The sequence below is a fragment of the Dama dama genome, chromosome 19, assembly GCF_033118175.1.
Source record: "Dama dama isolate Ldn47 chromosome 19, ASM3311817v1, whole genome shotgun sequence".
Taxonomy (NCBI): Eukaryota; Metazoa; Chordata; class Mammalia; order Artiodactyla; family Cervidae; genus Dama; species Dama dama.
Genome location: NC_083699.1, coordinates 52,901,569 through 52,917,120, shown reverse-complemented (window position 1 = coordinate 52,917,120; position 15,552 = coordinate 52,901,569). Strand labels below are relative to the sequence as shown.

Genomic DNA, 15,552 nt, shown 5'->3' with positions numbered 1-15,552 from the left:
ACTGTCCTGACTTCTGAGTTGGATTTGTCTGCCATTATGAAACTGTGATGAAATTTTAACTTATATGCATGTAAACATCTCTCTACATGATAGTTTTCTTTGTCTACAAATAGCTCTGGCAATGTAAGAATATTTATTAAAATAAAAGGTGTCATCTTAAAAAACAGATTAATAAGCAAAATTATAACTATAAAGATAAAGCTTACTTCTGCCTATGACATACTTATTTCCATTTTCAACTCTTCTTGATGTTTTATTCAAACTCTTTTGTAATCTGAACTTAATCTTTCCCTTATAAGAAACTATTATTTTTGTTTTATGTAAATATAGAGTTCATCATTAAAATTTTAAAAAAACTTGAAATATATCACCTGTGTTGATTGTTAATGGGCTTTCCTTTAAATGAATTTGATGAAAATGCAATGATTTTCATAGTGTATCATAAGTTTTAAGTGACAAGTCTTTCTGCATATGAAAGGGTTTTCTTGTTTCATAGGTGAAATTTTTAAAGCCTAGTATGGATTTTCATAATACATTTCATTATGCAGATAAGTATATATGTGTGTGTCTTCAATCCTGCAGTTGTTTATCACGAAACTTATGTAATTAAAATAACTTTATATGATGCTAGACTTATATATGGAGAATGTGAAGCAATAAAAATATGTTTACAAATAACTTTATTGATTATATAACAGTCAATTGTTAGGGCTCAGTAAACCATTTATAAATTTAACAAGAATGTTAGAATGCATAGAAACGTGTCTATCTGATTATGAAAAATACACAATTATTTTAAAAAAATATTCCTTTAAAAATTCTTATGGATAAGTAGGATTTAATTCATATTTAATAAAATCCTTTTCTTTCTTTAGGAAAAAGTCAAAGAGAAGGAAGAAAACCTGAATCTTGCAAACCAATTCTTAAAGTAGAATACAAGACTTGTAGAAACAGGTATGCATTTTTACTTGGGGGGTTATGGAAAAAAAATGTAAGAAAGAGCGACAAGAAATACAGATATCCTTTAATGTTTGTATATTGTTAAGTTTTACGTAATTATATTAACTAACATTAACAACAATGTTCCTTGATAACAGATTTATTATTCAATGGGTACATATATGATGTCAATATTATTATAAATAGTAACTTAATTATTTAAAGATTTTTATTAATATTCATATGAGTATTATATACATTAATTTTAACAATGAAGGGCTTTTTGGCCATGCAATTGCAAGTAGCAATCATTTAGCATTATTAAACAGCAAAAGCTATTTACTTATTAGTATTACATATGAATTAAATATATAACTAAGTCTCTGTACTTTAAGATCTTACTTTTTGAATTTGAAAAGATTAAAGTTAGTTGGGAATATAAACATTTATGTATATTGGTGTAATACAATAGTACTAAATTTTAAGATATAGAACATTAAAAATAATATTTAATAAAATTTATCTTGTATGTATAGCAGCCATATCCTATATATCAGCAATGTTCTTTATACCTAAAGTAATTATTAGTGGCAATATTCCCATCCAGAATTACTATAATTACAAATCTCGTGTAGACCTTAGTTTTAAGTCTAAATTGGATAATTCTACTTTATATTACTTAAATGCCCACACTATAATATTTTCCTGTCATCACAGGTACATATAATATTTGCTTATAGCTGCTCTTCTCAAAGTATGATAGATAGATGGATCAAAACCTCTTTAGCCTAGCCTAAGATCTTCACGACCCAGATAATCACAATGGTGTGATCACTCACCTAGAGCCAGACATCCTGGAATGTGAAGTAGGTGGGCCTTAGAAAGCATCACTATGAACAAAGCTAGTGGGTGTGATGGAATGCCAGTTGAGCTATTTCACATCCTAAAAGGTGATGCTGTGAAAGTGCTGCACTCAATATGCCAGCAAATTTGGAAAACTCAGCAGTGGCCACAGGACTGGAAAAGGTCAGTTTTCATTCCAATCCCTAAGAAAGGCAATCCCAAAGAATGCTCAAACTACTGCACAATTGCACTCATCTCACATGCTAGTAAAGTAATGCTCAAAATTCTCCAGGCCAGGCTTTAGCAATGTGTGAACCGTAAACTTCCAGATGTTCAAGCTGGTTTTAGAAAAGGCAGAGGAACAAGAGATCAAATTGCCAATATCTGCTGGATCATCAAAAAAGCAAGAGCGTTCCAGCAAAACATCTATATCTGCTTTATTGACTACGCCAAAGCTTTTGACTGTGTGGATCACAATAAACTGTGGAGAATTCTGAAGGAGATGGGAATACCAGACCACCTGACCTGCCTCTTGAGAAACCTGTATGCAGGTCAGGAAGCAACAGTTAGAACTGGACATGGAACAATAGACTGGTTCCAAATAGGAAAAGGAGTACATCAAGGCTGTATATTGTCACCCTGCTTATTTAACTTATATGCAGAGTACATCATGAGAAACGCTGGGCTGGAGGAAGCACAAGCTGGAATCAAGATTGCCGGGAGAAATATCAATAACCTCAGATATGCAGATGACACCACCCTTACGGCAGAAAGTGAAGAAGAACTAAAGAGCCTGTTGATGAAAGTGAAAGAGGAGAGTGAAAAAGTTGGCTTAAAGCTCAACATTCAGAAAACGAAGATCATGGCATCTGGCCCCATCACTTCATGGGAAATAGATGAGGAGACAGTGGAAACAGTGTCAGACTTTATTTTTTTGAGCGCCAAAATCACTGCAGATGGTGATTGCAGCCATGAAATTAAAAGACACTTGCTCCTTGGAAGGAAAGTTATGATCAACCTAGATAGCATATTAAAAAGCAGAGACATTACTTTGCCCACAAAGTCCATCTGGTCAAGGCTATGGTTTTTCCAGTAGTCATGTATGGATGTGAGAGTTGGACTGTAGGAAAGCTGAGTGCCGAAAAATTGATGCTTTTGAGCTGTGGTGCTGGAGAAGACTCTTGCGAGTCCCTGGGACTGCAAGGAAATCCAACCAGTCCATCCTAAAGGAGATCAGTCCTGGGTGTTCATTGGAAGGACTGATGCTGAAGCTGAAACTCCAATACTTTGGCCACCTCATGCGAAGATTTGACTCATTGGAAAAGACCCTGATGCTGGGAGGGAGTGGGGGCAGGAGGAGAAGGGGACGACAGAGGATGAGATGGCTGGATGGCATCACCGACTCGATGGACATGAGTTTGAGTAAACTCCAGGAGTTGGTGATGGACAGGGAGGCCTGGCGTGCTGCGATTCATGGGGTCGCAAAGAGTCAGACACGACTGAGTGACTGAACTGGACTGAATGTTACTATGCATAACTAGTAAAAATAACCACAGTTTTATAACTATTGTAACTAAAGTATTAAAATATTTAAAATTTAATCATTATGGATGAAAATATTTTACATATATTCTTTCCTTCTTAAAACAGTGTTTATAACCTTAACTTTGCTTGAGTCTTCAGGCTCAGTATTATTTACATCCGTTGTTATACCGTGTTGCACTCAAGGGTACCTAACCTTGCCTAAAGGGAGTATGGAGGAGTACAGTGAAGGAAGAATCAGTGAAATTCTTCTTAGGAAAGGAGATCCTTGAGATGGGATTTTTAAGGGATGGAGGATAGGATAGTTCCAGATGAATGGAGAAAAGGATAAACATAAAGAAAAGGTAATTCAGAAATCAGGAATTCAAGGCAAGACAGTTTAATGATAAGATCATTGGAGTGAAACAACCATGTGACCTTGAAAATTAACTTTTGAAAAATTTAATTTTCTCATCAACAGTACCTATTTAATTATGATGTTTGTAACATCATAAATTTGATGAGAGGCCCACAGTATTTTTCTTAAAAAGCAGTTGTTACCATCATAAAGCCATGTTATTTCACACTGTTAATATTTTTCTATGATTCTAAATTGATTTGTTCTAGTTATTGGTAGTTGAAGTTTGTGTAGAAATAATTCAGATTTCTAACATGAAATAATTATGATTAGTAATATATAATCACTATCAGGCCACTTACTGTGCACTGTAGAACTCTGTGTCAATTTGTTGTGATTTACAACTATATTAGAAGCAGTGGATCCACAGCTCAGAACACAAAGAGACTACAAAAACAGAGGAGCACTGAAGTTGAGTCCACAGCAAAGTGGACTCTAGTCTGGAAGTGGAAATAAATCTGTTTCTGCTCCTTCTCGTACATAGCAGATACTTTGTGAAGTAAAGAAAGTGGGACAGCTTTAGCAGGAGCAGGAACTTTATAAGAAGAACCTTACCTTAGTGTGCAGGGCTTCCCTGGTGGCTCAGACAGTGAAGCGTCTGCCTGCAATGTGGAAGACCTGGGGTTTGATCCCTGGGTCAGGAAGATCCCCTGGAGAAGGAAATGGCAACCAACTCCAGTACTCTTGCCTGGAAAATCCCATGGCTGGAGGAGCCCAGTAGGCTCCATGGGGTCTCAAAGAGTCAGACACGACTGAGCAACTTCACATTCCTTTACCATGTATGTTGCAGCAGCTGGGCCCCTTAAAGGTCTGCACAGGTAACTGGTGTAAAGCGTATGTTTTCTGTTTAATGTTATCTCGGACCAGCCATTCCCAAACCTGCTCAGGGATCACTGGTCCCTCGTCACCAATTTGCTTGCTGCAGCTCCAGTCACAATGGTCTCAGGCTTAATAATTTTATCCTTTTAAAAAAAGCAAATAATGATCTCTTTACCTGCTATCACTAGCATTATCAGGTTCTCTGTCGTTAATAAAAATTACTCTCTGCTAGTTTTTTAATCCTTTCCTATTGTAGCCGCCTACAGATAGACTTCATGTGTGGTTAAATTCTCCAAGCTTTAGTATACCCATCTATTAAATGGGGATAATAATAGTAGTTCTCTGATTGGTAAATCTTAAGGATTAAATACAATAATGCATGTGACGTTCTTCACAAAATACCTGGAACATCATAAATACTCAACAGATGTTACACGTTTGTTATATTACACAATTTATCATTTAATCCTTCTGCCTTCATTGAGACAAAATCTCAATGCTTTTTTTTTATTGTATTATCTATTTTATAAATTATACAATAGCCTTTTTTTCTCTTGGTATACAGTTCTATAGATTTTTTTTAAAGCAAATGTATAGATTCTTGAAATTGCAACCACAATAAGAATACAGAAAATTTCCATATGCACCAAATTATCTTTGCAGTCCCTTAACAATTACACCTTTCCCCACTCCTAACCTCTGGAACCCAGTGATCTGTGCTTTGTCACTATAGTTTTTACTTTTTGAGCTGTCATGTAAGTGTAGTTACATATTATGTAACTTTTGATCTTAGCTTCTTTTCCTCAATATAATGATACAAAGACTCAAGGAAAGTAAATTAGAGCATTTTCCCATATTTATTTTACAACTCAATTATTTGTGTGAAAATACTGACAAAACTTTAAATAATAATTAGCAAAGGCATTTTATATGTAAGTTTTGATGAAAACTTTTTAAAAAACTTTTTTGTTATTATATAGCCCACATAAGATGCAAATGTCCCTTTGATAATGTTTGGTACTACATACAATACAATGTGTAAAAGAACAGGGGTTCTTATAGAGTGAGTTCTAGAAACAATTAGATTCTTCAGTTTAGCAGATAGATAGAAGTGAATTATTTAGTGAAGCATATATTCTCAAGGAATTTGGTACAATAAAAGTGTCTAGTTTCTTGAAAAAATTTTTGGAGAACATTTTCAGTCTGGTCTTTACTTATTGAAAAATGCTTCATAGCAACACACATTTTCTTTTATATACATATGCTGGAGATATAGATATTTGAGAAAAGAAAAATGAAAAGTTATGAAAATATTTAATAACTTTCTGACAGCTGTAATATTTTATGATCATCTTAGACCCCCTCTATTATCTAACTGTAACTTGCAGTTAACAGAAATGAAAGTTTGTTCCAAGTTAGTTTTACAAGCTAAATAAAATTGACTTACCCTAGGTAAAGTTGAGAAGATCACATTTATTTTTGGTGAATTGTTTTCCCCTTACATGTAGTTTTCTCCATCTTTTTGTCATAACCCTTTTATATAGAAACACCATTATGTAGACTTTTCATGCTACCTTCCACTATTCTGGGCTTGCCATTGTCACGTTTCATTTTATATTGAAATTTGCTTCTATTTCTTAGTGATTTGGGACCTCACATGCCTACTGGTTAATATGATAAACTAATATTATCTAACATTCTAATAGTAGTAATTTAGAGTTTGGGAACCAACCATATGTGATGTTCTTTTGAGTCAGTGAGCATCTTTCCCCTGACCAACTTACTGCCTTTTCCCCATCTCACCTCAACATCTTCAGGCTGATTCATTAGTAATTTTAACAGTGAGAATGTACATCAAGTAAAAGGGAAATAGAATAGTAAATTTGTTGGGTGAGATATTTGGGAGCAGAAAAGGCTTTTGCTCTGACAATTATTGTACATAATCCCTACCAAGTCCATTCTTTTTTGCCTCAATCCTGTGATGTTGTGTCATCCTAAGGAACTCTCATTTTTTTTCCCTTTGTAGTGAACCATTCATAATATTTTCTGGTGGATTATCCTATGACAAAGCTTGCAGAAGACCAAGTTTAACTATCATGCATGGAAAAGCAATTACAGTGCTTGAAATGGATCATCCTATTGTTGAATTTCTAACTTTATGTGAAACACCCTATCCAAATGGTAAGTAACTAAAATGAAGCGATGTTGAAAAACAATTTTTGAAATGATAAGTTCCTAACAAAATTAAGCTTAAATATTTTTAGTTTTGGCAGCTGACATCTACTGTGATACAACACTGTGAGCTACAGGTGCTGGAGCAGGCTCTGCAACTGTACCTACTTGACAGACTGGAAGTAAGACAAATGTAGTGCAACGGTGCTGGAGTTTCAGGTTCTAATATCAGGTAAGTGCTTTAAACTTTGATAAGGATGGTGGAAGCTGAGCTGGGAGGGTCCGATCGGGGTCTGGGGTGAAATCACTTGGAGAAACTGAGGTCTCCTAATAGCCTCTCCTAGACCAGCTCCACCCATCCCATTCCTGTGCCAATCAAAGTTAAAGCACTTACCTGATATCAGTGATCTGTAACTCTGGCGGTGCTGCATCTGTTTCACATCTGACTTTGCTTCAGATGCAACTGCAGCACCTGTGATTACTCTGGGATTGCTGATGTGTGGTTAGTGATTTATTCAAATTTTGAGAAAAATTAGAAGAGTCTTTGAGAGGAGAGGTGCTTAGGTATTTTTATCATCCCAAATATAAAGACTTTTTATAAACATAAAATCTAGTCTAAACTTACATGCAAACTGTATAATGGAATCTAATGATGAAATATATCTTAATGAAATCTAAAAATTGAGATGGATGAAATGCAGAAGGGGAAATATGAGTTTACGATTAAAAATTAGCCTCCAACTAATAAAAATAAATGAAAAAAACCATAATATGTATATGTATATTCATACACATATATATTACTATTTCAGGAGGGAAAATATAGGTGTAGAGAGAACAACATTGTACTTGGAGACAGAATATTTGAGTTTATGAGTTAGCTCTGTCACTTACTAGCCATGTGATCTTGGATAAATCACTTCATACTTATCATTTGTAGAAAAAATATAATATTGACCCCACATGATTATTAGAAGGGCAAAGGAACTCATCTTGTAATCTATAAATACTTTTATTATAAATGTATTAATTTGTTTTAAATTACTGAGTTTCATGTTTAAAACCTAGAATAAAGTGATATGAAATAAAAACGTGGCACTTTATTCCGAGTTGCCAGTGGCAGACAAATTACCTGTGCTGTTAATTAACCACAAATATTTATTGGATGTTTCTATGGCCTCAGTATAACAAGAACTTGGTGATAAATGGATAAAGTATGAAACCGACCTCTGATGTCAAATTGTAGAAAATCTGGCCACAAAAGGAAGATAATTATGACTTAAAACATATTACGCCTTAATTAAGTGCAGAGTTATGAGTCAGAGTTTAAATAATGTGCTAATTTATAGTTTAGTCAGGTAGTTGATGACTGAAATATTGCATGAAATATTCATACAAAGCTTATAGAAAATGTAGGATCTAGATAGGACTTGAAGAATGACTTGGGCCTTGAAAATAATATTGAGTAAAGGTTTTAGAAATTGTGAATTTGCTAGAATGGGATCAATTCAGAGAAAAGATTGAAAGCCTTTTGTAGATATTTGGAACTACAGAGGAATTTGGAGGAAATATTAAATGAAAGAAAGCAATGTTTTATTGTATGGGTTTGAAGAGAGAGACTGAAATCTAAAACTTTGGATTCCAACTGGGGAGGCTTTGTGATAGTATACATTAAAATGATCAAGCTATGACATCTTGATCTGCTGCTTATAGGAGTAGAAAATGAAAACCCATTGAATTTGGTCAACAGTTATATTAGGGAGTAATATGAGTCAAAGATAACATTTTAGGAATAGTGGTTTTATAAGCAGTAACAACAGTTCTTGGGAGTAGAGAAGATAAATTTAAGTCAGTACAGTTGTTTAGAGCATAAAAGAGAGAGGGAGGAGGTCTTTACTATTTATTTTTGAATCATCATAATATATATGCTCTTTGGTGTTATGATAATGAATGATTAATGAACAAAAAAAGAAAGAACAGAGGACCAAAAACTTAGGTTAGGAAAATGTCTTCTTCAAGAAAGAAGGTATGCATGCCAGCAATAGAAACTGAAAATGTGTGGTTTCAAAGATCAAACACTATATGTATATATACATTTCTGCATATCAGTAGAGATGTTAGGACAATTTCTAGTAATGTTAAACAAATTATAAATGTACTGTAACCAAGTCTAATTACTGCCAAACCATGTATATTACTTTGCTTTTCAGAGAAATGGTAATGAGGATGGTACTTTTTGTTTATTAGGAGCTAGGAGAAATTTCACTTGACTCAATAAAATATAAGTGTATTTTATTAACTATTTCTGATTAAAGCAATAGTGCATGAAAATGCCAGAAAAGAACTCTACAGTATGCCACAGTATATAATGAAAACTTTCTCATTGCCCTTTCAGAGGCAACCACTATTACTGTTTCTTATGTATTCTCCCACAAATAATGTATGCATATGTGTGCTTATTTATGTATATCTCTCTTTTGTAAGATGACAGCATACTCTGTTCTCACACTCTTTTCACTTAACAGTATATAGTATTTTAATTATGATTCTATATTAGCAAATATAGAACTTTAATCTTCTGTATAGCCACATAGTGATAAATGTTATGCATATATTAAACAAAATACATTTATTAACAGTTTTTAATATTGCTGAATCATTTGTGACATCTGACAGTTCAACCTATTTCTCAAAATACAGAAATGCCTAACCCTCTTACCTCATAGGGCTTTGCCCAGAGTTATTAACCAATAATACTCAGAATTTGTCAGTTTTTACATCTATATTTAACTTGTATCTGGTCTTCTGCAAGTGTCATAAATAATACATTTCTCTTCAGAGAAGTAATAATTATGATAAAACTTTTCAACTTTCTTGTTGGGGGCTAGGGTTAAAAGGCTGAGCCTATTCAAAAGCAACAAATCTAATGAAGAAAGTAGTACAGTTGGCATCTAGTGAGTACCTACTATAAGCGAGGCTTTGCATTAAACATCTTTGAAAGTGAAAGTGTTAGTCTCTCAGTGTTGTCTGACTCTTTGCAACCCCATGGCTGTAGCCACTATGCTCCTCTGTCCGTGGAATTCTCCAGGCAAGAATACTAGAGTGGGTTGCCATTTCCTTCTCCAGGGGATCTTCCTGACCCAGAGACCGAACCTGGGTCTCCCGCATTGCAGGCAGATTCTTCACCATCTGAGCCACCACGGAAGCTCATTAAATATTAAAGATGTATATTAAATATCTTTATATACATCTAATTTTCATAACAGTCTAAGATAGTTATTATCTTGCCATTTCAATGTATAAAGAAATTGAAAATCAAAAAAGTTAACTAATTTGTCTATGGTCAAATTGTTAATAAATAGACACAAATTGAAGCTAATACTGACTCAAAGGAAATCTTTTTATTCAGTGGTTACCACACATAGTACTCCAAGTACTTCTACAAAGGTGAAATTTTTGCTACCAGTTTTTATTATTTGAAAAGAAACCATAATCTACAACAGATGTACTACTATAAAAATAATAATTTATTTACAACTTTTACTCATTCATACCAGTGTCTCACCTATTTTATTTTTGTAGCCATTGCTTCCCAACCAGTGAGTTTCCTAGAGAGGGTTGAGAAGACAAAGAGGAAACTAGTAGTAGTCTTTAAGCTGATAAAACCCCAAGCCCCAAAAGTATTGAAATAATGTTGAAAACAAAAAAAAACTCTAAAGGTGAAGGGGGAAATGCCTCAGTTTGAAAAAAGTTTGAGTAGTAAATAATATAAGAACTGTATACTGTTGTATAAATTTTCACCCAAACAAAGGCAGACTTCTCAGTTTTTGTTTTTTTGTGATTTTTTTTCTAGTTTTTCTCTCATAGCCTGTGGCTTAAAAAATAAATACAAACAGGTTCTATAGCTTCTCAGGACTGGAAGGGCTATGAAGATCATATATTTTACTTTACTAGTCAAGACTTGAGTACTCTTGAATCCAGAATTCCTGCCAAGTGCTTGTTGAGTTTAGGAATAACTTTTAAATTAGCCAAATAGAGAAAGGGAGGGTTGAATTTTAAGAACTTGAAGATCCTAGGCTATCCTCAGATTCTGTTTTTTTGAAATATACTTGGGCACATAGTATGTGGTCTTTAAGCACCTGTTAAATCACACTGAATTGAAAGTAATCTTTTTAGTATAAGGAGTGTTGCTCTCATAGGGAGGTGAATATGTATCATATGTTAAAGAAGCAGAACTATTTCTTTAGCATATCTCTCTGTAGGCATGAAATCAGATCTAGAATGGAAGGTTGTGGAAGACTAAGATAAATGTGAAATGGAGGTGACAGACTCACTCTCTTCAGATAATCTACTACATTCATGATTATTGAGATACATTTAACTTTATGCTCTGCGGCTTCTCATTTTTTCCTTGCTCTCTATAATGGTCTTAAACATTGTTTGAGAAACACAGCATATATTTTTAAAATATGCTCTTTATTACTTCTTACTTTGGCTTATATTTTGGTCTTCTCAAATCATTTAAATAACATTTGTATAGGAAATAAAGGAATACAAGTTTGGTGATTTTATAAACATTTTATAAAATGTTAAACATGAAAACTTTTCCATTTTTTCCTACTTGTAGAATTTCAAGAACCTTATGCTGTTGCAGTACTCCTGGAGAAAGATCTCATTGTAGTTGATCTGACACAAAGCAAGTAAGTTGTCCATGTACAGATTAACACTAACTATTTTTAAACTCTATTTATTGCAATCGAAATATAGGAGGACATTATAGGTAATTTGGCATTAGAATTCTTTAGGTGGTAAATATTCTTTATATGGCATATTGTTTTCTTAGAATTACATAAATATAATTTGGTTCAATAATGAAAACTAAACCAGGAGAGTTTAGGGGACACTGAAAATTTTACAAGATATTTTCAAGGCAGCCCCTAATGTTTAGAAAGAGGCATTTGGAGACTCAGGACACATAAAATGGATCTCATTTCTGCCATTTCCCTAAGCAAAAACAATTGTTATAAAATCAGTCTGGCTATCTGCTGACCCTTTAAAAGAAAAATTCATGTGATAAAAGTATTATTGGACTACTGTGGCAGACAATATAGATGATCAGGATCTGGAAGAGAAGATAGATACCTTCTTATACTTTTTTTTCATTATGTTGTGGGCAGTGGAAACAAATATAAAATTCGCTATTAGAGTGGTACTCCCCACTACTTTACATGGACAGTAAAAGTAGACTTGACTTTCATAAACCCTGTCTTCCTGCTACATATTTTCATTGTCAATGATGATAGGCATGAAGCTTATTTTCTCTCAAACTATGTTCTAGATACTCTGATCATTTTTTAGTTCCTTATATTTGCAGAGCTTTTATACATCCTCTCTCTTCTGCATGGAAAATTTTCTATTCCTTTTTATCCTTATTAACATCTGTAAGAATCTCAACTCAGATATCATTTCCTCATTTAAAGAAAATCTTTCATTATCTATATAATTTGGTCAAATATCCTATTAAGGGCTGTCTTAGATCCATGTTCCTGTCCTTCATAGCTTTGACAAAATGAAAATTTTCACTTGTTATTATTTTAAAGATTGTCTCCCTACTAGACTATAGGCCTCATGAAGAACAAGCTTTGTCTCCACATGAAGTAGGTTCTTAATAAATTGTTGTTGAATGAAGTACAATCTGAGTTTTACTTTCAATGTTGTTTGTAAGTATAAGAGCCAAAGTTGTTCTTTGTGATCATTTGCATCATATAATATTTCAATATTTTGAAAGGGAAGAATTGGTCCATAATATCACCATAATTGAATTATGCCTAGCTACTTTATTTGTCAACATAAAACTGAGTAAATTTTGTGTTCAAATGTGGATTTATGCCTCTTTCTCTTAAGTTCTAATATAGGTTTTATTAAAATACACTTTTCTAATCTCACTTGTAGTCAACTCTTCCTTCTATGCCATATTTATTGATTCTTCATACCTTGTCTAATTGTCTAACATCCTCCAAGGTCCACTATACTTTCCTTTTAATACTCACATTCTTTAGTATGTATTTACTCTTTTAAAAAATTTTTATTGTGGTAAAATAATAACATAAAATTACCATTTTTATACATTAATTATGCTTTCAGCATACTTACCTTATGTAAGTATGTGAACTGACATTTTGTTTGCATGTTTTTATCTAATATTTTGCCTTCTTCAGCACTCGGTTTTGTTTTAAAATCTATGCGACTTTCCCATTTTGTTGTCTAATACAAGAAGTTTAATGTGTCAAAAACTGAACATGTTCTCTTTCCCTCCAAATAGTTACCCTTTAGCCATGTTTAATGTTAAGTTGTAGCTTTGTCCTCCTTTCTAAATAAATTTATTCCTTCCTTCTTTTCCATTTAATCCTCTACATGAAAGCAAGCATTAGAACTTACATTTTTTTCCTCTTCTTGGTTTGTTGGATTTACACTTCTACAACAATTTACACTTCACATGTAAAATTTATCATATATTTCAGCTATTCTTTCTTAAATAGCTAAAGAAAGCTATGCCCATATGATAAAGTTATTTTCCCCAAGCATTTTCATGATATTGTTCACTTTCTCAGGAGTCTATCATTGTAACCTCTTGCTATTACCAGATCCCAGGTTGTAGATCTGAACTTTTAAGGTGATCTACTTATTTTACTTCTAATTCTTTGACATCAAAAATATTGATGATTTCTACTCTGAAACAGGGAATCTCAGATCCATTCAGTTTAACCTACTTGCCATTTATTAAACTTAACATTCTCTTTTGTACATGATTTTCCATATACTACTATTCTTAACTGGGAAACCATTAAAATTGAAGGGAAGAGAGAACTCCTGTCAACACACACATAGACACACACACCATGCTCTTCTGAAGTTTGAACCAAGTTTCTGATTAAGTTTCTTAATCTTAAACATGGGGAAAATAGGAGAAATTATTTTTAATGGTCCTCCCCCCATCCCAGAGCACATTGTATCAGAAGTAACAGTCACACAGTCTGAGAACAGATGCAGCATGTATGATACTCACTCCGTCTGCCACAGTGCCTGGTATACTCAGTACAAAAGAAGTGCACAGTGTATTGTGGCTCTAGGGGTTCTTAATTTGGTTCCATACAGATACCCTTTTTAAAAATGATAATTGGCTTGAGGATATAAAATTTACTACACCGATATGTCTGCATGCCCACTTTGCTTTCTGATTTACATAGGAAATGATCTTGAACATGTATAATCACACTTGTACCTACATAGTACACACATCTTTCAGTTACTCCCTATAAAAGTACAAAATGAAAATACTTACCTATGTATTATGTGCCTTGGAAAGCATGTAAAATTTACTGATATTTTAATACTTTTATAAACATATAGGTAAAACTATACATAAAGTACCTAGTTGATACATTTTAATAAACTGTCAACTTTCTGCATCTTTTCAATTTAATACAGTCTGTGTATATTAGAAAGTAATATTGCTGTGGAATTTTGGAATTACAAGAAAGAAAATGAGTTTATTCAAGTAAAATTCTACCAGTATTCATAGTACATTTTATAGATATATTTTTTTAAAGAGATTTCTTGTTCAGGTGATAATTGTTTATGATGCTTAAAAAACAATTACATGAAATGTATCATCAATATTTAGAAGGTTTTAAGATTTGTTTTATGTTAGTTATTTCATTTTTATATCAAATTTTATATTACAAAATGATACTAATATATTGTCTTTATCTATTAGCTTTCCAATCTTTGAAAATCCATATCCCATGGACATTCATGAATCACCAGTTACGTGCACAGCATATTTTGCTGACTGCCCACCAGATTTGATTCTAGTGCTCTACTCTATAGGAGTCAAGCATAAAAAACAAGGATACAGTAATAAGGTAAAGCAACAATTAGAAAAATATTTTCCTGTATTCATATCTGTATCATATGATCATACTTTTAATTTTTTTTCCTATGGGAAGTCAGAAAATGACTTGAACTAAATTATTTTCAAGTCATAAGCTTGCACACTAAATAAGACAATTTCTGAAAGCCAAATTATCTAAATGCTACATAGCTTTAAGTCTACGATAATATAAATTTCTTATATATTAAGTATACAATTATATACTAAGATATACTTACCTATCACGTATGTATATTTATATACTAAGTATGTGTGTGCTGAGTCACTTCAGTCTTGTCCAACTCTTTGTAACCCTATGTACTGTAGCCTGCCAAGCTCCTCTGTATTTGGGGACTCTCCAGGCTAGAATACTGGAGTGGGTTGCCATTCCCTTCTCCAGAGGATCTTCCTGACCCAGGGATCGAACCCATGTCTCATGCGGCTTCTGCCTTGCAGGCGAATTCTTTACCACTGAGCTACCAGGGAAGTCTATACTAAGAATATGTTTAAACTAACATATGGTTGAGTAATAGGATGTTACTTTAGATTATTTTAGGTGAAAGACTATGGTTTTAAGAAATTCAAGTCAAATCTCTCTAGTTATTTCTTATCAATCAGTGGTTAATAAGACATAATTATCAAGTTATTTGTTAAATATAACAAAATGGAATTCCAGGAAGTTATTTAACTACAGGATTGAAATGCCTACAATTTTAAGAGACCCTCCATTATAATTTCTGTTATTTGCACAGGACTGTTCAGATGGACAACTCCAGGGGGCACAGTTTACATAGTGCTTTGTATTAAATGGCACCACAGCAGTTTGGGAGTACATAGCCTATGTGGAAAATATAGCAACACTGTATTTGTATGGTTAAAAATGCTTATTTGCATTTTTGGATGAATG

The 15,552-nt window shown here is 33.2% G+C and overlaps 1 protein-coding gene across 1 annotated transcript in view; it reads left to right on the top strand.

Moving 5' to 3' along the window:
- The window catches only part of STXBP5L (syntaxin binding protein 5L), a 355,378-nt gene that overhangs the window by 187,537 nt on the left and 152,289 nt on the right, over positions 1–15,552 (top strand). The window contains exons 10-13 of the mRNA XM_061167943.1: positions 876–954; positions 6,567–6,721; positions 11,340–11,412; positions 14,490–14,637. Of these exons, the coding sequence (XP_061023926.1) occupies positions 876–954; positions 6,567–6,721; positions 11,340–11,412; positions 14,490–14,637 (455 nt within the window). The remainder of the gene's footprint in view (positions 1–875; positions 955–6,566; positions 6,722–11,339; positions 11,413–14,489; positions 14,638–15,552) is intronic.